This window comes from Chrysemys picta, chromosome 25 (assembly GCF_011386835.1).
Source record: "Chrysemys picta bellii isolate R12L10 chromosome 25, ASM1138683v2, whole genome shotgun sequence".
NCBI lineage: Eukaryota > Metazoa > Chordata > Testudines > Emydidae > Chrysemys > Chrysemys picta.
In genome coordinates this window covers 5,390,198-5,412,305 of record NC_088815.1, presented here as the reverse complement: position 1 = coordinate 5,412,305, position 22,108 = coordinate 5,390,198, and the positions used below count along the sequence as shown (strand labels likewise).

Here is a 22,108-nt window from a genome sequence, read left to right as displayed (position 1 = left end):
TGAGTAGCTGGAGCTGGACTAAGGTGGGGCTCGAAGATAATCCATGCTGCTGCTGCTGTGTCAACTATTAGTGCTGGCTTCGTCTTAAATACAGGTTTGGTCACCTCATCCCAGAGAAAACCACATCAACGTTGGGCCAGATTCTGGAGCCCTTCTTTAGACATTGGCCTCTCTGATTTGAGTGGGAGTCCTGTCCCTGCAAAGTCTGAATAGCTGTAATGAATCCATGAGCTGCAAAGCTATGATTAACCACTGGAACGAACTCCCAAGGGAAGTGATGGACTCTGCATCTCCCAATGTCTTCAGATCCCGACTGGCTGCCTTTCTGGAAGAGATGTTTGATCAAATCCAAATGATTGGGCTCAGTGCAGGGGTCACTGGGTGGAAATTTAGGGTATCCCAAGGATGTCACTTGGAGCAGTGAAAGTCAGCTTCTTCCAGAATAATCTGCACGTGCTCTAGCAATCGTTGCTAGAGCCCTGGGACCTTTGCTCTAAGCATACAGGCCTTTACTACTTTAAAAGCTAACCTAGACTTCCTGTAATTGATGCTACTAGCAGGACCCATTTGATTCCAACAGGCCGGCTAGGTCACTCATTTACTCCTGCACAAGGCCCGTACGTTGCTTCAGGACCTAACGAGTGCCGCATGCAGATATTTGATCCAGAGAAGAGATCATGATCTCTGGAGAAGTTCGGAAGTAGGTTTCGAGCCAGTTCTGAATGCCGCATCTAGGTGGCAAGGCAGTGAAAATGACTCGAGGCCTGAGTGAGAGAAGTTAAAGCCGGGGAACTAGATTTAGTCCTGCCACAAGTGGTTTCAACCCAGCTGGACTGACATCAGCTTAAACCAGCAGAGCGTTTGGCACTGTGACTGTTTTGTGCCGAAAGGAGATTAATAGGAAATGTGATGGAAGAATGTAGCGTAACAAATGGGATTGCTGGCCCTCATTGCAATGAAAAGGTACCGCCTTTAAAACAGATGGAAAGAAAATACTTTTTTATGCAATACATAATCAACCTGCTGTGGAATATTAACTGAGACAAGGAGTTAATTAAGGAGAATTGGACGTCAGGGTGGATAACGTGTATTTACACCTGCTGGGGTAATAAAATCTAGCCAATATGAGGCTTCAGGGCAGAAGCTCATCACTGTCTGGGGTCAGGAGGAAATGACTCCACTGTGGAATGGTATTGCATTCTGGGATATCTGCCCCAGAGAGCTTAAAGAACCAGGGCAGCACGGTTAAAGTGTATTGCCATCCCATGAAAGGAAAAGAGCTAAAACCTCTAAAACCTGGCTACGATTATTGTTCGTTATTGTAAAGATGTTTGGTTCCTTTGCTTTCTAGATTCTGGCAGCATGACCAACCAGGAGTCACTCGAGAGCTACCTGAATGGGAGTAAGAAGCAGTTAGGTCAGTGCAAGATGGCATGGCTGGGTTGTTTGGCATTGGGAGAGCGGATTGGGAATGGAGAACCTGAGCTGGGGAGGCCAAGTTTGGCGTGTAGGGAGCCATTGTAAGTGGGAGAGTTAGGAACCTTGGCTAAGAATGTCCCAACTTAGCAGTAGCTATGCCCTGGTACTAAAAAAAGATATCGTAGGATCTATTTAAATGATTTTGGCTGGGGGACTGTTCATTCACCAAGGCTTCGGTTGTGCCATTAAATCACCACCTTTGCCCTGGGATTGTTCCTGAGGGAAAATGGCTGAGACAGGCCCTTCCTGCCCCCTTGGAAAGGCAGGACTGCCCACTCCATGACAGCTCTGCTCGGCTTGATTTTCCCCAGCGGACTCCAGCCCCTCTGTCCTCAGGCACCAGAAATCCAAGAGCCGAGCTTGCAACAGGCTCCGGAGCCGGAGTGAGTGGCAGGGGAAGGCTTCAGGTGCTCTCTGTCCCCTGGCAGTCTCTACACCGGGCTGGGCACAATCTAGTGCTTAGTGAGGAGCAAAGAAAAAAACACCGGGGCTGGAGCTGGAATGGACTCTCGCTCTGCTCCAGTTGCCCCAAAGGCCACTTCTAATCAGGCCTGTGGGATCCCAATCCCAGTGGGTCCCAAGGTCCTCCTCGGGGAAAGCCAATCATGCCAGCAGCAAGCAGTACCCAGAGCTCCTTGTGGGCCTTATGGTGCTGTCATCTGTCTTGGTTCTGCCTCGTTTCCCCACGGGCCAGAGACTGTTGCCCAGACATTGGCTAATGGCTCACCGTTTGGCTGCTTTTCCAGATTTCACCTGGGAGGTGAAGGCCAACGACCGAGCCTATCACACACAGTTCAAGAAGAGAGTTGCCTTCTGCCTGACGAGGAAAAAATATGAGGTGAGTCACCTTGCTTCAAGCCTGTGCTTATTTTATGGCCATTAGCGTCTCCGCTGATTTCCCAGCTGGCAGTGCAAGCCCCTTGGCCGTGGGCAGGGCGTGAGCAGACAGATCTCCAGAGCGGCTGACCGGAAGTGCCTTTTCTGCGAGTGCCTCATTCAACATAAGGAAGGTGGGGCTGGCTTTCCGTACGATTGCTGCAGTGTTCGCCAGTCACGGTCCAGAGCAGCGTGTTGGGCCATTGAGATTTCTCCTAGAAGGGAGTCGTGGCTTTGTGTGCTTGAGGGAGACATGACCTGTAGTGGCTGGTCCGTAGAGAGCGTAAGGGACCGGATGATGCTCCCTGCTAACGGAAGGCTTCCTTAGCTCAGGTGATAGAAGCCACTGGCGGGTTTTTTTGGAGCAGGGTTCTCCTGCTTCTTCAGAGGTGTGTGTTTTGTGCGGTGACTGGGTAGGATCTGTTACCGTGGGACCTGGCAGCAGAGGTAAAATGGAAAAGCCGGCATGCGAGAGCGGGGATAAGAAAGGGTAGGATGGGCTGTGTAACCCACTGACTGTGTTACATGCTCCCCGCCAGGCCTGATCCACTGAGGATACGAGTCGGCTGCTAGACTCGGCTCTTAGCTCTAGCTGGAGCAACTTCTGCCTTTAGCTCTGGAGATCCCTGGTGTCAGCCACACACCCAGAGTAAGGCCGGGAGATGAGCTGATAGGCCCAGATGCTCAAAGGTATTTAGGCTCCTGACTTCTATTGATTTCAAAGGGAGTTAGGCACCTAAATACATGCGAAGAACTGGGCCATGAAGATTAAGGGCCTGATTCTCAGTTGCCCTGCACCTTGGGCAGTCAGTCACTGGGTGCAAAGGGGGGGTTGGATGCTTCCACTCTGACTTGCTAGTGCTTTGTGTTGGCGTAAAAGATGACACAGGGTTGCAGAGCCTGAGGTAGAGGAGTGGGTGTGGGGGAAAGGAGCTCTGCTTCCACCGTATACCCCCCTCCCTCGGTGTAGCTCCCTGGCACTTTCTAGGCCCAGCAGCCCCACTGCAGAGTGAATCTGGAATTTAACCTGGGAAGAAGGGGATGTCCTGTGCCCCGTGAGATCCCAGTGGCTGGCAGGAAGCCCTGCTCAGCCCAGCTCTTGCTGCGTCCTGAGAAAGCCCAGGCATGTCAGTCTTTAAAATGCTCCTTCCAGGATAACGCCATCAAGACAGCCAAATACAACGTCCTGACCTTCTTGCCGCTCAACCTCTATGAGCAGTTCCATCGGCTGGCCAACCTCTACTTCCTCTTCGTCATCCTCTTACAGGTGAGATCTCGCTGGAGCTCGGGGGTAGACTGCTAGGCCTGCCAAGCCAGTGCCCTGAGATGGGCACAGAGGGGAGAGAGACACTGTCTAAAGAAGGAGCTGTGCCTTGGGCTTGGAGCTCGGGACTGTGAGTTAGGACTTCTGAGTTCTAACCCCAACTCTGCTGCAGGAGCGCTGCGTGAACTGGGGCAAGTCCCTTCACCTCTCTCGGCCTCCGTTTGGGCTGGAGCAGTCGCCCTCTCTCTCAGTTTTATGGGGATTTCGGATGATCCACTGGATAATTTAAAAAGACCGTGTTTCTCTAGCAGCTTTCATGCAAGGATCACAAAATACCCTCCAGTCCTCACACTGCCCCCATGAAGGATATTAGCTGCAGAGACTCGCCCAAGGTCACACAGCAAGCTGCTGGGCACAGAACCCAGGAGTCCTGGCTTCCAGTCCTTTAATCACTAAGGATGGGATTTTCAAACGTTCCTATGCGAGTTAGGAGCCAACTCCCTTGAAAGTCGTTAGCTCAAAGCTTCTTCTCTTTGGCCTTGTCTACACGCAGAGCTGTACCAGATTTTAAACCAGGGGTTCTCAGACTTTTGTACTGGTGACCCCTTTCAAATACCAAGCCTCTGAGTGCGACCCCCCCTTATACATTAAAACACTTTTTTATATATTTAACACCATTATAAATGCTGGCAGCAAAGCCGGGTTTGGGGTGGAGGCTGACAGCTCGCGACCCCCCATGTAATAATCTCGTGACCCCCTGAGGGGTCCCGACCCCCAGTTTGAGAATCCCTGGTTTAAACCGATTTAGCTAAACTGGTGCAAAAGGCCATGCGGATGCTCTTAGGGATTGGCCACATGGGAACCAAAATAACCATATGGGTTTTAATTCATCTCCTTAGTTATTTCAGTGTCAGGCTATGTGGGGGCTCTCTTGTTTCACCACAGGAGTGTTCCATTTTGAAATAACTGGCTTCATTGACATAAGGCTAGGAGAAGATACCGTTATTTCAGTTGTTTAGGCAAGCTCTTATTTTGGTTTAACCCAGCTTTGGTTTAGCATATCAACGGGGGGATATCGACCAGAATAGCTTATTTTGCACTAACTGTTCTAGTTATTGTGGAATATTTTGTTCTGCAATAACTATTCTGGTCAATTTCCCCATGTCACCCTGTCTGGAGTGGCTCACAAGCGTGAGGGCCGACCTTCGAGCAGACTGTCAAAAAGCAGGGCCAGCACCCCAGACTGGTCATATGTTCTATAATTAGATTTCACCAACCCTGTACCAAATGTGAACTCCCAAAGTACTACAATATTCTTGTAATGGAGTCGCAGACAGTCCCCGTAGACGCTTCAGGCTAGCTTGCCACCCAGGCAAGCTGGACTATGTGAGAAATGGTCACTTACACCAACAATTACAAAATAATCAGGTAACACCCAGTCCCAAGAGACCAACACTCAGCCATTGCGATCTGCATCCCAGATCTCACACCAAAGACAGTCCTATAGCAAACTAACTAAAGGTTTATTAGCTAGGCAAAAGAAATGAGAGTTAATGAGAGATTAACGCAGGTAAAAATATATATGTACGGGTGAGTCATACTCTATAATTGCAAAAGCTAGCAGAGGCATAGTGTTCTTCCAAAAACAACAAGGAGTCTGGTGGCACGGTAAAGACTGACAGATTTATTTGGGCATAAGCTTTCGTGGGTAAAAACCTCACTTCTTCAGATGCATACCCACGAAAGCTTATGCCCAAAAAAATCTGTCAGTCTTTAACGTGCCACCAGACTCCTTGTTGTTTTTGTAGATACAGACTAACACGGCTACCCCCTGATAGTGTTCTTCCAGTTTCCCAAAAGTCTTTCAGGGCTACCCAGAATAACTTGGGGGATCTCTGCCTCCTTGTTCAGTTTTCTGCCCTGTTAGAATCCACACAGCCAGGAGATGAAGAATTTTTCCTTGGGTCCATATTTATAGCTTCTGGCAGAAACCAAGCTGTCAGGACAGTCCCCACGTGGCTTCTTCCTTCATGGCAGGAAAAGAGGAATGTACTTAGAGACTTTGATCTTTGATTTGACACACAATGACCACTCGCTTTCAATGTGCAGGAATTAACACTCTCCTGTTAAAGTTCTTCATTTGCATTACACAAGGCTCCTCTCTGTTTGACGAGTTATTTAATGACTGGGGTATATGCAATGCAGATGCTTGCTCTTACATTATAACAGGGGACAGATAAGGGAAAACAATGCCTGCAACCTCCCACCCGTTCTTCATGGAGTTTAAACACTAAACACATTTTTGTACATTTCACATTTACTTTGAACTTTCCTAACATGCAAATGAACTGGCCTGCCTTGCAGGTGTGAGTTTGTCAGTTCTCAGCGGATGCCTAGGCCTTGGCCAGAGCTGGCAGTTGCCACTTACCAGCATCACACTCCATGTAGACAAGTCCTTAGTTTGGTTTCGTTGAAGACCTTTACGCTATACTGAAATAAGCTGCTCATAAACCAAAACAAGAGCCTCCGTGCCGGTGTTTAAAAAGGGATTGACGTTAAACTGGAGCCATTTCTGCCTGGGGACAGAGCCACTGGTTTGATTTCCTTTTCCTAGCCTGGTCCCAGGCGGAACCAGGAAGTTCAGATGCGCCCGTAGAAAGAGTGGGGAAGTTACCCCAACTCTTCCAACCCTCAAGAAAGGGTCAGTGCTTCAGGGTGGGGGGTGAAGGCTGTGTCTGGTCCCGCACCCTCCCCTAGTAATGTGAGGCTCCTCTGCTCTCTCGCCTCCCATTTCAGACCGTTCCTGAAATCTCCACCCTGCCCTGGTTCACCCTGCTTCTGCCCTTGAGCTTCCTCCTCCTCCTCAGAGGCCTACGGGACCTGATTGACGACATTGTGAGTACCCCAGCAGTTCGCAGGGCTGGAAATCCACGAAGGGGCCCGGTGCATGGTGTGGCTTGCCGGAGAGCCCGGGACTGAGCTGGCACTCCCTGTATCTTTAGACCTCAGCACCCAGCATGTATCCACAATGCCTTCATGGAGGCAAGGGGCTGTGGCTATCTACCATCCTCCCTTTGGAGCGGGGATGAGTAACTGGCCCCTTCCCCTGGTCTGGCCTCTTCATGATTGACCCACTCCCCTCCCCTGCTCGTTGGGGTCCCAGCCAATGGACAGGCTTCCTCTTAGATCCACAGACATATTGACCGCCCCTTTACTCCCCACGTTCACACCCACTGGGCATGCCTTGTGTCATGCTGCGTGGACGGGCTCGCGCCCGTGCATGCCTACGTCAGGGCAGGCACCCCTATAATTAGATTTTACCCACTCAGAACCAAATGTGAACTCCTGGATCGCTCTCACAGTCTGACCATGGAGTTGCAGGCAGTTCCTTTAGACCAGTGGGTCTCAACCTATTTATCATTGTGGGCCACAAGGTATTCCTTGGGCTGCAGGTGGAGAACCACAGCACCCCCTCTCCCCCCAAACCCTGCCCCCTACAGACCCCTATGCCCAGGGCCCCAATCTCCGCCCAGAGACCCCTCCACAGAGTGGGGCCAGGAGCGGACCCCGCTGCGTGGCAAGGCAGCACAGCCCCGGAAGCCCGGACCCTGCCACACAGGGCAGGGAAGGGCTGGGCAGCCTGGCAACCTCAACCCTGCCATGCCGTGCCGGGCATCGGGCAGCCAGGGCTCCGGACCCCGCCGGGTTGGGTGGCCAGGCAGCCTGGCCACCACCACGCGGGCCCTGAAGCTTTTAGCACGTAGCTGGGCTGCAGCCCTGTGCTAATTGGGTCACATGCGGGCTGCAGGTTGAGAACCACTGCCTTAGATTCTCCAGCCTATCAGGGAAACTGGACTTGGTGATAAATGGTCACTTACACCAAAAATCACACAAAATATTCAGGTTGCTTCCAGTCCCAAGAGACCAGTCACTTACCCCAGCTCAGCTGGTTCCCTAGATCTCACACCAAAGACAACGCTTGTAGCCAAACCTGTAATAAACTATCTAAAGGTTTATTAACTAGGAAAGAGAACTAAGAGAGTTGTTTCCAGGCTAAAGCAAGCAGACAGACACACAACTGAGTTGCAATAAATCCTAAGAGTGACCGAATTGTAGTGATCTGTCACTACAAAGTGTCTTTCAGGGTGGACCCAAGGGTAACCCCTGGCTTCAGTTTGGTGTCTCTGGCCCCGTCAGAGTTCAAACAGCAAAGAGATGGAAAGTTTTCATGTGTCTTTGTTTTATTTCCTTCATTCAGCCTCCAAGTCCGTAGGACAAGTTTCCTTGGACGTTGCCTTTCCAAGGGGCGATAGAGCCATTCACCAGTCCTTTGTATTGCGATGTTCCTTGATGGATCATCTGATTTTGATAGTTCTTCTGGCCACCAGGGTAGGGGTGGAGGTAAACACTCTTCCCATCCGGGTTCACAAGTTTAGAGTAAACATTTTCGAAGTTATAAAGCAAAACTTACGTATTTCCTTATCGCCTGGAATACAGACACTGCAAATAAGATTAATGTGTGTAGCAACTTACAAACATGCACTAGAGTTGTAACACTAGTAAATCCAGTCTCATAGGATTAATACCTATTTTGCGCAACATAAGCGAACTGGTCATGCCTCCAACTATGAATTAGTCAGTTCTTAGCTAATGCCTGCAGCCCGGGAAAGAGCTTGCCAGTATCACACCTGGAAAGGGCAGATCTCCTCGCTCTGAGATTGGAACGCCCGGACAGAGCCTGGCGCTAACAGGGATGTTCTCTTGCGGCCCCGGTGAACGGGGAAGCCAGACATGACCTGTCCCTGTCTTTTCTCCTATTTTTGCAGGCCCGACACCGGAGCGACTGGATGATCAACAGCAGGCCCTGCGAAATCTTGGTTGGGAAAAGGTTAGGGGCCTTGAGAAATGTCCAGCTGCGAGCTACAGGATAAAACTCACTGTCTACAGTCATGTTCTCCTCCACCGTGTGTTTGAAGAAGCGGGGGAGGGAGGGTGGTGGCTCTGTGCCATTGTCTGAGCGCATAGGGTTCTCCCAATTTACCAGCTGTGCTCAGAGAAGTGGCTGTGATGTGTCATCACCCCCAGGCTGCCCCACAGAGACACACCTTCCCACAACCTGGGGCAGGCCTCATTTACTCCATCCTTGGGATTAACACATCCCAGTCCCAGCTGGGATGGGGATCCAGGTGGCCTTGGTTCCACGTGACAGCTCCGCTTGTCCTAAAGGAGTTTCCTTTCCTTGGAAGGGCACCCAGAGAGTTTCTGCCACTTCTGGCCCATAGGACTCCTCAAGGGGGCGCTGCAGAGTGACACCCCGGCTTGAAGTTGCTCTTCTCAGGAGGCGGAAGGGTGCAGAAGGGACTGAAACATCCCATCTGAGCCCAGGTCACTAACGGCCAAAAGTCACTGCCATCGATGGCTGCTAGGTGGCCCGCCTGCTAGGCATGGGTGGGTCTCATGCCGGTTCCCATGTCACGAAACCACCCGCCCAGCTGGTCTTCACATTGGCAGGCTTAGTGGCGTGGCTAAGGATTGGATGGGCCACAGAGATTGACGTCCCCTTTCGTCCTGGAGGTCAGGGTCGAGGTGCAGGGGCTGGGGAGGTGGGAGTGAAACTTGCCCTGCTGCTGCCCGGGCTGCCCTGTGGAGAGAGGTCTCCAGGGCTGTCAGCTCAGCACATCTCAGGCATGCTGGCCTCTTAAGCGGCTTGTTTTTCTCTTGCAGCTTTAGCTGGAAGAAATGGCGGGACATCTGTGTCGGCGACATTGTCTGCCTGCGCAAGGACAGCTTTGTCCCGGTGAGTCAGGCCCCTCGTGGTGGGCCGGGCCCCTCGCTCTGAGGCTGTACGCTGGGGAGCGGGGATGAGGGGGCCTCATCAGGAAAGTCTCTCTGAGGCCTTTTCTGTTTTGCTTTCTTTTAAAGGCTGACCTGCTCTTGCTGTCCAGCTCGGAGCCCAGCAGCCTATGTTACGTGGAGACAGCGGATATCGACGGGTAAGGAGAGGGAGAGACTGTGGGGAGACCACGGCCACCGGCTGGGGACCAGAGATACCACAGCCAACGTTCTGAGGCCTCCATATTTGGGATCCCGGCTGGAGACACCTTGCACCTGGGTTTCAGAGGTGCTGGGTGCCTGGCAGCGGTGTGGTGGATGTTCAGCACCTTCAAAAACCAGGCCCCAAGGGATTCTGAAATGGGACACCTGAAATTAAAAAACTGGGATGTGTTGCATCTGCAAAGCAGGGGACTACAAGTCCCATCAGGCCCCTCTGTACACCCTCTTTTTCCTGGCTAAGCAGGGACCATATTTCCTACCAGCCCCATCCCCTTTGCACTTCCATTCCCCTGACCGGGTAAGAGGAACGGTCCTGAGCCAGGCTGGGCTCGGTTTGGGGAGTGGGAGCCACACGGCAGCAGGGGGCTGGAGAGAAGCCCCAGGAACCATGTGTAGAGCCGCAGTCATCATGGATTTGTCAAGAACAAATCATGTCAAACCAACCCGATAGCTTTCTTAGACAGGGCGACAAGCCTTGTGGGTGGGGGGAAGCGGTAGATGTGGTGTATCTTGACTTTAGTAAGGCTTTTGATCCTGTCTCGCATGACGTTCTCATAAACAAACTAGAGAAATACAACCTAGATGGAGCTACTATAAGGTGGGTGCAAAACTGGTTGGAAAATCGTTCCCAGAGAGTAGTTATCAGTGGTTCACAGTCATGCTGGAAGGGTCAGGGCTCTGCAGGGAACGGTTCTGGGTCCGGTTCTGTTCAATATCTTCATCAGTGATTTAGATGATGGCATAGAGAGTACACTCTGATACCAAAGCTGGGAGGGGTTGCAAGTGCTTTGGAGGATAGGATTAAAATTCAAAACGATCTGGACAAACTGGAGAAATGGTCTGAAGTAAATAGGATGAAATTCAATAAGGACAACTGCAAAGTACTCCACTTGGAAAGGAACAATCAGTTACACACATACAAAATGGGAAATGACTGCCTAGGAAGGAGGACTGCGGAAAGGGATCTGGGGGTCATAGCGGCCCACAAGCTAAATAAGAGTCAACAGTGTAACGCTGTTGCAAAAAAAGCAAACATCATTCTGGGATGTACAGTATTAGCAGGAGTGTTGTAAACAAGACACGAGAAGTAATTCTTCCGCTCTCCTCTGCGCTGATTAGGCCTCAACTGGAGTATTGTGTCCAGTTCTGGGCGCCACATTTCAGGAAAGATGTGGAGAAATTGGAGAAAGTCCAGTGAAGAGCAACAAAAATGATTAAATGTCTAGAAAACATGACCTATGAGCAGGGGCGGCTCTAGCTTTTTTGCCGCCCCAAACATGGCAGGCAGGCTGCCTTTGGCGGCATGCCTGCGGGAGGTCCCGGGTCCTGCGGATTTGGCGGCTTGCCTGTGGGAGGTCCGCTGGTCCCACGGTTTCGGCGTACCTGGTGCCGAATTGCTGCCGAATCCGCGGGACTGGCGGACCTCCCGCAGGCATGCCACCGAAGGCTGCCTGACTCCGTCCTCGCAGGAACCGGCAGGGCGCCCCCTGCGGCTTGCTGCCCCAGGTACGCGCTTGGAGCGCTGGTGCCTGGAGCCGCCGCTGCCTATGAGGGAAGATTGAAAAAACTGGGTTTGTTTAGTCTGGAGAAGAGAAGACTGAGAGGGGACATGATAACAGTTTTTAAGTACATAAAAGGTTGTTACAAGGAGGAGGGAGAAAAATGGTTCTTCTTAACCTCTGAGGATAGGACAAGAAGCAATGGGCTTAAACTGCAGCAAGGGAGATTTAGGTTGGACATTAGGCAAAGCTTCCTAACTGTCAGGGTGGTTAAGCACTGGAATAAATTGCCTAGGGAGGTTGTGGAATCTCCATCATTGGGGATTTTTAAGAGCAGGTTGGACAAACACCTGTCAGGGATGGTCTAGATAATACTGAGTCCTGCCATGAGTGCAGGGGACTGGACTAGATGACCTCTCGAGGTCCCTTCCAGTCCTATGGTTCTATGAGGAACCGGCCGTGACTGCCGGACGTCTCAGGTGGGTGCAGGCCTGTGTGGGCCTTCTGCGGGAGCAGCAACGGCTGGCAGGGAGCCAGGGCGGAGGGGCCCCAACGAGAGACACAAACTGAACTTGGCTTGAAAACCTGCAAATGCCTGTTTGCAAGAATAGAGACTGGACTGGAGCGGTGCCCCGGGCCCTAGGGCTGACCAGCCCTGACCCTCGATGGGACTGTCTGGGGCCCGAACAGGAACCGCTGTTGCTCAATGTGACTAACTGTGTAAGCTTCTGTACCAAGGGTCTCTGCAACCTTCCCCGTCCTGCCAGCCCCAGTGACAACCTGCCCTTCAGCCCTGTGTCTGAGCGGTTACTGGGACCCACCGGGGCTAGCGCCCACAAGGCCTCGCTGCTGAAGCACCTGCAGGCCTTGCCTCTGAGGTGCACGCACCTGGCACGCTCCTAGGACCTAGGGGTTTGGGGTACAGAATAACCCCAATAATTACAGGGGCCCAAAGAGGATGATCTGGTGGTTAAGGCACTGGCCTGGGACTCTGCAGAGCTGGGTGAAATCTCCCGCTCTGCCCAGACTCCCTGCCTGACCTTGGGCAAATCATGTCACCTCACTGGGCCTCAGTTCCCCATCTATAAAATGGGGATAACGATCCTTCTTCTCCCCCTCTCTGTCTGTCTGGTGTATTTAGAGTGTAAGTTCTTCAGGGCAGGGATTGTCTCTTACTACGTGTATAAGCAACACCCAGCACAACGGGGCCCTGAACTCAACCGGGGGGGCAGCTAGGTGCTACCGTAATGCACATAAATCGTAATAATTAATAGTACCCCTCTCAGCCCACGTTTCTCCAACCCTTGGGGACAACAGGTCAGTGGTTCTCAATCAGGGGTACACACACCCCTGGGAGTAGGCAGCGCTCTTCCTGGGGGTCCATCAACTCATCTAGAGATTTGCCTAATTTTACAACAGGCTACGTAAAAAGCACTAGCGAAGTCAGTACAAATTAAAACTTCATACAGGCAATGGCTTGTTTATACTGCTCTATGTACTATCCGCTGGAATGTAAGTACAACATTCGTATTCCAATTGATCTATTTTATAATTATAAGGTAGAAACGAGGAAGTGAGCGATTTCTCAGTGCTAGCACGCTGTGACACTTTTGTACATTTATGTCTAATTTTGGAAGCAAGTCGTTTTTAAATGAGGTGAATCTTGGGGGTACAGTAATCTGGAAAGATCGCGAGCCATGGCACTAGGGGAGCGACCACCACCTCCCCCGCTTTGTGGCTTTTCCTTCTGATTGTTTTCAGACCTGTTCTTGTTTTCAGGGAAACCAACCTGAAGTTCAGACAGGCCCTTCTGGCCACGCACCAGGAGCTGGTGAGCGAGGCAAGCATGGCTGCCTTTGACGGTGAGTGCCCGGCAAGAGCAAGGCGCATTTCGTTCGCCTCGCCGGCTCCAGTATAAACCCGGAGCAACAGGGATATTTATTTAATTACCCTGCCAAAATCTCCCTGGTCTGAGTTTCTTCCACAGAAGCTGTGTCATTCCCCCAGCTCAGGCGGAAGGGGTGAGGGATGGGAGGAGGGACCCCTCTCTTTAGTCGCTCCCCAGAAAGCCAAGGAGTGATTCAGACCCTCCTTGCTGTTGGCGTCCCAGGGAAAGTGACCTGCGAGGAGCCCAACAGCCGCATGCACAGCTTCATCGGCACGCTGGAGTGGAGGGGTGAGAAGTACTCGCTGGACAGTGAGAAGATCTTGCTGCGAGGCTGCAGGATACGCAACACCGAGACCTGCTACGGCCTCGTTATCTACGCGGGTGAGTGCAAGCGGCCTATGCCCCTCAGCCAGCCTTCACCTGCCTTATCCCATCCCTGCGGAAACTGGTCCATATACCTGAGTACGGGGACGGGCCCAGTGGGAAGCAGGCCGCCAGCCAAAGGGTAGGCTAAGCTGCTCACTGGATGGCCGCGGCGGGAGGCCTGGTTCTCTCCCATGTGCATTAGGTGTAATTGGCCAGGTGCACCATGGTGTTGGGGGATGGGCTGCCTTCCTGTGAAGCCTCAAGAATAGGCCACTGCTGGCGGGAGGGGAGGGGATGCTGAACTTGCTGAACCAATGATCAGCCCCAGGTACAGCATAGCCTCTGTGTTTAACCCATCAGTAAAACTTCCTTTGCGCCCGGTGTCAGCACTATCGCAGCCCAGTTCACAGCTCACCCCATGTATGATGTCCACCCATGCCTAGGAGTTGCCAGACCATTGCACAATATTATCCAGGTCTGTTGGGTATTCCTTCCCGATGCCTAGCTTATGTTCTGCCGCCGGGCGGTGGATAGTTCTCGGAACAAGAGTAATTGCAGGTGCTGTTCTGACTCATTTGAGTAGCGTGGTTGGTCATGCGAACAAACACCTGCAGATTCACTGTTTAGATTCACATTCTCAGGTGCCCTTCAGATTTTCCCTTACAGTGAAGGACGTAGGAAACTCAATCTGTTTGTCACAGAGCAGGTTAAGAAGTGACTTGATCCTGGTCTATAGGTACCTACAAGAGAAGATTTCTGACCGTAGAGGGCTGCTTTTGTCTAGCAGACAAAGGCATAACAAGATCCCGTGGCTGGTAGCTGGCGTGAAATCAATTCGGGCTAGAAATAAGGCACATTTTTATGTGAGTGTAATTAACCATTGGGCCTGCTTACCACGGGATGCGCTGGAGTCTCCATGACGAAGTCTTTAAAGCAAGACGGGGCGTCTTTCCAAAAATAGGCTGTAGCTCAACTCAAGATAGGGGCTTGGTGCAGAAATTCCAGATCGGAATTCTATGGCCTGTGTTATCAAGGAGATCGAACTAGAGGACAGAACAGTCCCTCTGGCCCAACTCTGTAAAGGGTCTTCAGCCTTTTGGAGAGCTCATTAAATCCCTACCCTAAGGGCAGAGGACGAGGCGACACCTGGTCTTGTTAATGCTCCTGCCACTGTCCCCCGATGTCACAGATACCCAAGGTGGGATTTGAGGGCTCCATGTGGCCTGAGGTTTCCAACTCTGTAGCTCTTTGCTAACTTCGGTTCTGATCAGTGGCAGGTGCCTCTAGTGCAGGTGATGTCAGACAGCAGGCGATTTCTGTTTATCTAAGCAATGCCATTGGGATGGGCGTACTAGAAATGCCGTCGATACCTCGTTTACAAGGCCCCTTTGCACCATTCTGGCAGCAATGAAGGAATAAATTACATGTATGCTCCTGGCAAGTTGCCTCTGCAGCGCTTGAATTGCAAAGGTCGGCCATCCACGTGCAAGTAACACTTCTAGAGTTCCCTGCACCTGGAGCTCTCCAATGACTGTATGAAGGGCTACACGTAATTATACCCAGTTTATAGATGGGGAAACGGAGCCACAAAGGTGAATTGAATTGCTCAAGATCACACAGTAGGTCAGTGGCAGAGCTGGGAGTGGAACTTAGGAGGCCCCTGATCTAATCACTAGACCACGCTGTGGGATGGTGGAACGGGCTTCCCTGGAATGAGTTCCTATCACCGTGTCATGACACCTACATCATGGGGCATGTGGGAGACTTTTCTCCCCAGTCTGGAGAGCAAAGTGGGTGTGATGCAGCCTGCATGCCAAACAATTGCCATGTGTTTTTTTTTATTTTCCTTTCTAAAACGTGTCTTGTCCAGGATTGGATTCCAAAATTATGAAAAACTGCGGGAAGATCAAGATGAAGAAAACCAAGCTGGACCGCTTGATGGACAGACTGGTGATCTTAGTAAGTGCATCTCTTCCACCAGAAACGGGCTGGCCAGCTGAGCCGGTGCTGCCTGACTGCCCACTCCCCAGAGGTGTGGCTCTGTCTCTGTTCAGCATGGAGTGGAAGGCAGGTGTGGGACTGGAGTTGGGAGCGTTTTATCTGGTGGGTTGCGGGGGGCAGTTCAGACCCAGGTAGGTCATTGCCATCTGAAAGCTGCTGGGGGAGATGAGTTGGGGGCTTCTCAATCCGGTTCCTAGTGGCTGGATGTCAGTGTCAATCAAGGCAGCATCGCAACTAGAGTAACGTTGCTTGCTGGCAGCTTCAGCAGAGGGACCGAAGACAGAGGCAGAACGCCCCTCTCCTCTAAAGATAGTGCCTCTCACACAGCAGTTAGTGCAGCTCGGACACTTGCATGGCTTTTCGTTCTCGGCAGCTGTCAAAGTGGTACTTTCCCCATGGCCCCTCCCCTGAGCGGCCAGGTCTGTCCTTGTCCCGGTGGGCTCTGCCCATCCACGCTGATAGCAAAGAGACCAGCCCCTTTCCCCAGCGCTGCAGTTTAAATTAAATAAGACCAGGTCTTAAGCAAGTATAAATCAACCTCGCTCCATTGAAGTCAAGGGGGCCAGATTCTCAGCTGGTGGAAATGGACCGTAGCTTTCCTGTAGAGCTGTGCCAGTGTCCACTACCTGAGGATCTGGCTTGGAGAGCAAAGATCCTCTGTCTGTAGATTCTAATTTAAAGGCTAATTCTTGTCCTGCTGTCTTGAAGAACCACGGCCACATATGTTTGCAGAGGGACCAGCAGGCAGATGGGTGAACGTGGTGGTAGGACCACGATGCTATGTTGATAGCTACACATGAGCTAGTCGTGGCTTTCTAAGCTCCTGCTTTCGAGTGTTTGTAACTTTCCAACCAAATGACCCATCAGGCCTATTTACATCAACACTAGGAACAGCAACTATTCCTTGCGGATGCCTGGTTAGATACCAGCTACCCCTGGGGCCTTGTATTGTGTTTATCTTGGAGATAACACGGTGCATGGCTATTTATAATACCATCTGTGGTGTTCATCACCATCGTACATCAGAAACAGGAACGAATTAGGCTTCCCCACACAGAGAGCGAGGAAGTGACTTGTCCCCAAGGTTTCGGGGGGAACGGGACAAAACCCAGCTCCCCAGAGCCATTGCCCTAACCACAAGACCATCCCGTCTGCCCTGAAGTCTCTATTTAAAGGCAGCACTCTCAGTTACCCGTTCTAGCTACGCTGCCTCGTTGGCTCTGTCCTTCCATCCTCCGTCGGTGGCTCCCACGTGATGCTCTGTGGCCCTTTGTGGGGGGTGGTCTGTGGATGGTCACGTGGCGCTAGCTCCTCCTCCCGCTTGCCAGGTGCATTGAGAGAAACGAAAGGTGCATTAAATACTTTCCTACCGGTGCTTTGCCATATAAGCACTGGCTGCACCTGCTGCTGCGGGATGTTATGTGACTAGGGATGGGCAGGGGTGGGTCTAAGCTATAACAACCGGGAAGGGAGATACCCATGAGATGTATCTATATTATTATTATTATTGACTGTGTTATGTGTCATTATTATTATTTTATTATTAATTTGTTTTCCGGTGGCACCGAGGAGCTCACTCATGAACCAGAGCCCCAGTGTGCTAGGTGCTGTACAGACAGAGAACAAAATGACACAGTCTCTTCCCCCAAGAGCTTCCCATCTAAGGGCAGGTCTTCACTACAGGGGGAGGTCGATTTAATATACGCAAATTCAGCTACACGAATAGCGTAGCTGAATTCGACCTATCGGAGCCGACTTACCCCGCTGTGAGGACGGCGGCAAAATTGACCTCCGCGGCTCCCCGTCGACGGCGCTTACTCCCACCTCCGCTGGTGGAGTAAGAGCTTCGATTCGGGGATCGATTGTCGTGTCCCAACGAGACGCGATAATTCGATCCCCAAGAGATCGATTTCTACCCGCCGATTCAGGCGGGTAGTGTAGACCTAGCCTAAGTAAAATATGGCCCCCCAACAGGGCAGAGCTTGAGAACTCGGGCTCTATGTCGAAGGTCTTGTCCACATGGGAACGTTTTACCAGTTATCCAGATCTAGTTATGCTGGTATAAACCTCCGTCGTGTGGACACTCTTATTCCGGTATAAGATTGGCTCTTTTGGGTTTAGTTCTAAACCCCTTCCCAAGTGACATACAGTAACCTGAAAAAAGGCCCAGAACAAGAGTGTCCACACAAAGGTTATACCAGGATCCATGGTTTCATCCATCTTCTAGTCTGAGCTCCCTGCGTAGTTAATTTTCACCCGGAAACTCGTGCACTGAGCCCAAAGACTTTAGTTAGACTAAAGCATGTCAGTCCTCAGGAGACTCAACTGTGTCACACGGCGAGAACAGGAGAGACCAAGGTGCCACCCGTGCCCAGGGCCCTGCAATGGCAGGGAATTGATTAGGTGACAGACTCCCAGATGATCACAAAAGGTGCTCCACACTCCCGGCTGCAATGGAAAGTGAAACCCCCCCAAGCTCACCACCTGGGGGGAAATTCCCTCCTGACATCGAATGTGGCCATGTATGACCAGGGCATGCGAGCAAGACACACCAGCTGAGGATCTAAGATAACTCTAGTGGTTTAAATTTACACCATGGGTTATACCGAAGAAGGGCCTGTCTGCACCCGTGTAAGTACCCTGCTTCACACCAGTGCAGCCATTATCTGCACGGGGAAAGCACCAGTGTAGCTACACTGCTACTAAAATGGCTAATGCAGCCAGGCCCTCACTCCTGCCTCTCTGGAAGCCTGGGCGGTGCTGCTTGGCCCAGGAACCCCCTCGGACAAGAGCCTGGTGGAATCCTGCACAGTGCCTTGAGATGTGGATTTCTTCCCCTGCCCCCAGATCTTCGTGATGCTGGTCATTACCTCACTCTGTCTCGCCTTTGCCGCCGGATTCTGGGCCGTGAAGTTCCACGCGGAGCACAGCTACCTCTCCGCTTTGTATGTCGGCACAAGCCCTGCCGAGCAGGCCTTTTTCGCCTTCTGGGGCTTCATGATCCTTCTGAGCATCATCATACCGATGTCCATGTACATAACGTAAGAGCCTCAGAGCGGATTCTGTGCTGTTTAGAAATAGTCGCTGTCTTTTACTTTACCCTTTTGCCCTCCTGGGTCAGCCTGCCATTCGGGGCAGCAGGGAACATCGGTGCCTCTGGGACTGGGAGTCAGCGTGCCTGGGTTCTGCTTTTTACTGTGTCGTGACCTTGAGCAAGTCACTGATTCTATTTGCTTATCCGTGGAAGGGGGTAATATTGACCTAGCTCAGAGGACGGGCTGTGAGGCTCAAATTCATTAATGTGAGTAAAGTGCTTTGGGATCCTCAGATGAAAGTCACTAGAGAAGCGCACGGGAGGCTGTTGTGGTCTGGAGTGATGGTTAGGCTGGTGGCGATAGCTTGATGATGAAGATAATATTTGGTCACTAAATGATTCAGACGAGGACACAACTGGGAGCCTAAATACAGTTAATGCGCAGCACTGTGGACGTTCAAAGCACTTTACAGAAATTAGATACTGAATCATCCCCTGCCGCAGTGAGGTTCTTAATCCCACTTTACAGAGTGGGGAAACTGAGGCACACAGGAGGAAGTGACTTGCCTGAGGCACCAAGTCAGGATTAGCACTCCTGGCTCCCACTCCTTTGCCTGGGCCTCTCTCGGTGCTCATCAGTACGGGAACTGGATGTTAGATTGGAGGGTGGGGAGGACGGAATGTGATAGCTGGTTAGGGCTAGGGACAGGAGAGAGCAGACTCTCCCTCCCCCTCTAAACCTGACCTAAGCCTTCGCTGAGTCTGGAAGAGTTTAACATTCTCCTCTGCCCATTCCTTTGCACATTCACTCCCCTGGGAAGCAGGAGCGATGAAGATCTCTGGGACATCTCTGTTTCCATCCTGACCAGAGGTAGGAATGACTGGAAATCTCTTGTTCACCCAATGACTTGAGATTCTCAGCCCAGCTGGGAAGACACCAGAGGTCCGATTCGTCAGAAGCAGCTTCCAGACTTTTGGGTCCTTACCTGAACCTTCAGACGTTTGAGGTTGGTCATTAAGGGCCAGATTTTCAAAGGTGCTGAGGGACAGATGTTCTGGCACTCAGCACCTTCCATTAGGGGCAGATTTTCAAAAGAGCTTAGCACCCAACCTGCTCCCAACCCAGAATGCTGAGCTCTCATGAAATTCTGACCCTAAGTGAGCTGCATTATTTCGGATTCTAGCAGGCTCCGAGCTGTAAGACAAAGAGAAAGGGGGAAGATGTCAGATTCCCAAATGTCCCTCGCTCTGTGGCTAAAATAACTATCGTGCCTGTTTTGTGTCTCCTTCCCCCGGGGCGCCTAGGTTTGAATTCATCTACATGGTGAACAGCTATTTTATTGACTGGGACCTGGAGATGTATTACCCTGCAAAGGACACTCCAGCAAAAGCCAGGAGCACCAGCCTCAATGACCAGCTCGGCCAGATTGAGTACATCTTCTCGGACAAGACGGGCACCTTAACGCAGAACATTATGACCTTCAAGAAATGTTGCATCAACGGGATCATCTATGGTACCTCTGAGTGGAAGCAGGTTTCTATGGGTTCTTGGGGGAGGCTGACCTTGAATAGTTGCGGGGTGCAGGACAGCTGGGTTCTATTTCTTGTTCTGCTGGGGATTGGTCCTGCTTTGAGCAGGGGGTTGGACTAGATGACCTCCTGAGGTCCCTTCCAACCCTGAGATTCTATGATTCTGCTGCAGACCTGCAGTGCAACCCATAGCAAATAATTTAATCCAGTTCATTAATATTAGCAAGGTGCGTTGAGGTCTTCAGGTAGCAGGTGCTGTAGAACTTCAGCAGTTATGTCAGATGCTGTTGGGCAGCTGGTTTGCTGGGACTGCTGCTTTTCATGCTGGTCAGTATTGTCCCATTGTTCGCTCCTGCTCTTCCTGGCTGCGTGGTGCACCTGGCGCTTAGGGTGACCGTATGTTCCATGGTGGCCGGGACAGACCCTTTTTTAAGCCCTGTCTTGGCAGTCCCGACTTTTTCGGCAAAAGTGGGCATTTCTCCTGTTTGCTCTTGCCAACTACGGGACAAAGGCACTTTTGTCAAAAAAGCGGGCTGTGGCGGAACGTGCCGGGGAAGGGAGTGGCAGTGTCGGCCCCTCGTGGTGGGGAGGCAGGGCTCAGGCGAGCAGCAACGCCTACCCTGCGTGGGGAAGGGAGAGTCAGGGCTTGGGCCAGCCCCACACGGGGGGGTGGAGGGTGGTTGGGTGAGCGACTCGGGCCAGCCCCACATGGAGGTGTGGACGCTCTGGCTAGCCCTACGCAGTGTCCTGTTTTCCCTTTGGGAAATATGGTCGCCCTACTTGTCTCTCACGTGAATTGTAAGGTCTTCAGCGCAGGGACTGGCTTTTTGTTCTGTCTCGTGCCTAGCACAATGGGACCCTGATCCATGGCGGGGGCCTTTGGGTGCTACCACAATACAAATTATTGTTACGTATTATAAATAACGAGCATTCTTTATAATCCCCTAAAGAGAGAGGCTGGGGAATGTCTGTCAGCCTACAGTCGTTAGAGAGGGCCAACCCCCGAAGCTCTGCCTAGGAGCCACCTCAGGACCTCCCTCAGAGAGAGGGGAGCAGGGGTCGTTTCCTGTCAGACCCATCCGGAAAGCAGGCGGTATGGAGCAACTGGCTGCTCTCCGTTCTGACACAGCAGCCTTCGGCTGGCCTGGTGACACTAGATGAACTGAGGCATGACGTGTGGTACCTGGGTGATTGAAGGCAGGCTGTGGGGAAGGTGGTAGGCAAAGGTGCTTATTGAAAAGGAAGTAGACCCATTGGGAGCCGAGTAGAGCTGGAAATGTATCTTATTTCCCACAAAACGTTTTGAGAGGGAATGACTTTTTTCACAGAATTTTTTGAGGGAGGGGTCATTGAAACCCTGCAAAACCCTGAATTTTTCAGTTCTGGTTTTGGAAAACTGGTTTTCAGGTTTTTGACCAACCCCAACCCCTCCCCCCCCAAATTTCAACAGAAACAGAAATCTCTACAAGAAAATTTCCATTTTGTTGAAAAGGCCAATGTTGTGTCCCTCCCAGCTGGAGTGCTGAGGGGAATTCAGCACAGAAACGGTTTCTTGTTTGTAAATTCCTGCCAGCCACTGCAGCTCTCCTGTGACACTCCAGAATGCATTCATGTGCCTTCCCCTGCTTTACTTCAAGAGCTCTTCTTAAAGGTGACCTGCAAAGGAGGGAAAGAAAAGGGGTTGTTCTTTTATGATGAAGAAGGCCCCCAATTTTCTTTTTTAAAGTTATTTTTATGCTTGTTTTTACCCTTATCAATATCAGGATTGTCAGGTCTTGTCTCCCCTTGTATTGCTGGATGACTCGTTGGAATCTCTCATGGTTTTGGGAGCTTTCTCAGGCTCAGCGCTTAATTGATGAGACTTGCAGGGCAGGGAGTATTGAATCTTTAACCCAGAGAGCTTTTCTCCTGACTGTGTATCGTGCATTTGTGTTAAAGGTTCATTGACAAAAACAGACGGGGGAAAGCCCCAAGGAACTATAAGGAGTGTGAATAAAAATCACTTTCTTATCAGAAGTAAATCTAATTTCTCTTCCTTAGTATCTGATGTCATAACCCTTCCACTTCTCTGGTCATTGATAGAGTTTCCCAGGGAAAGTAGGTCAGGTGAGATCTGA

The 22,108-nt window shown here is 51.3% G+C and overlaps 1 protein-coding gene across 1 annotated transcript in view; it reads left to right on the top strand.

The window, feature by feature from the left end:
* Nucleotides 1–1,302: 1,302 nt before the first annotated feature.
* ATP8B3 (ATPase phospholipid transporting 8B3) overlaps nucleotides 1,303–22,108 on the top strand; it is a 40,897-nt gene continuing 20,091 nt past the window's right edge. The window contains exons 1-12 of the mRNA XM_065578445.1: nucleotides 1,303–1,417; nucleotides 2,226–2,317; nucleotides 3,509–3,622; nucleotides 6,416–6,514; nucleotides 8,446–8,507; nucleotides 9,344–9,416; nucleotides 9,542–9,612; nucleotides 12,952–13,034; nucleotides 13,283–13,441; nucleotides 15,297–15,385; nucleotides 18,275–18,468; nucleotides 19,767–19,975. Of these exons, the coding sequence (XP_065434517.1) occupies nucleotides 1,363–1,417; nucleotides 2,226–2,317; nucleotides 3,509–3,622; nucleotides 6,416–6,514; nucleotides 8,446–8,507; nucleotides 9,344–9,416; nucleotides 9,542–9,612; nucleotides 12,952–13,034; nucleotides 13,283–13,441; nucleotides 15,297–15,385; nucleotides 18,275–18,468; nucleotides 19,767–19,975 (1,300 nt within the window). The 5' untranslated portion in view covers nucleotides 1,303–1,362. The remainder of the gene's footprint in view (nucleotides 1,418–2,225; nucleotides 2,318–3,508; nucleotides 3,623–6,415; nucleotides 6,515–8,445; nucleotides 8,508–9,343; nucleotides 9,417–9,541; nucleotides 9,613–12,951; nucleotides 13,035–13,282; nucleotides 13,442–15,296; nucleotides 15,386–18,274; nucleotides 18,469–19,766; nucleotides 19,976–22,108) is intronic.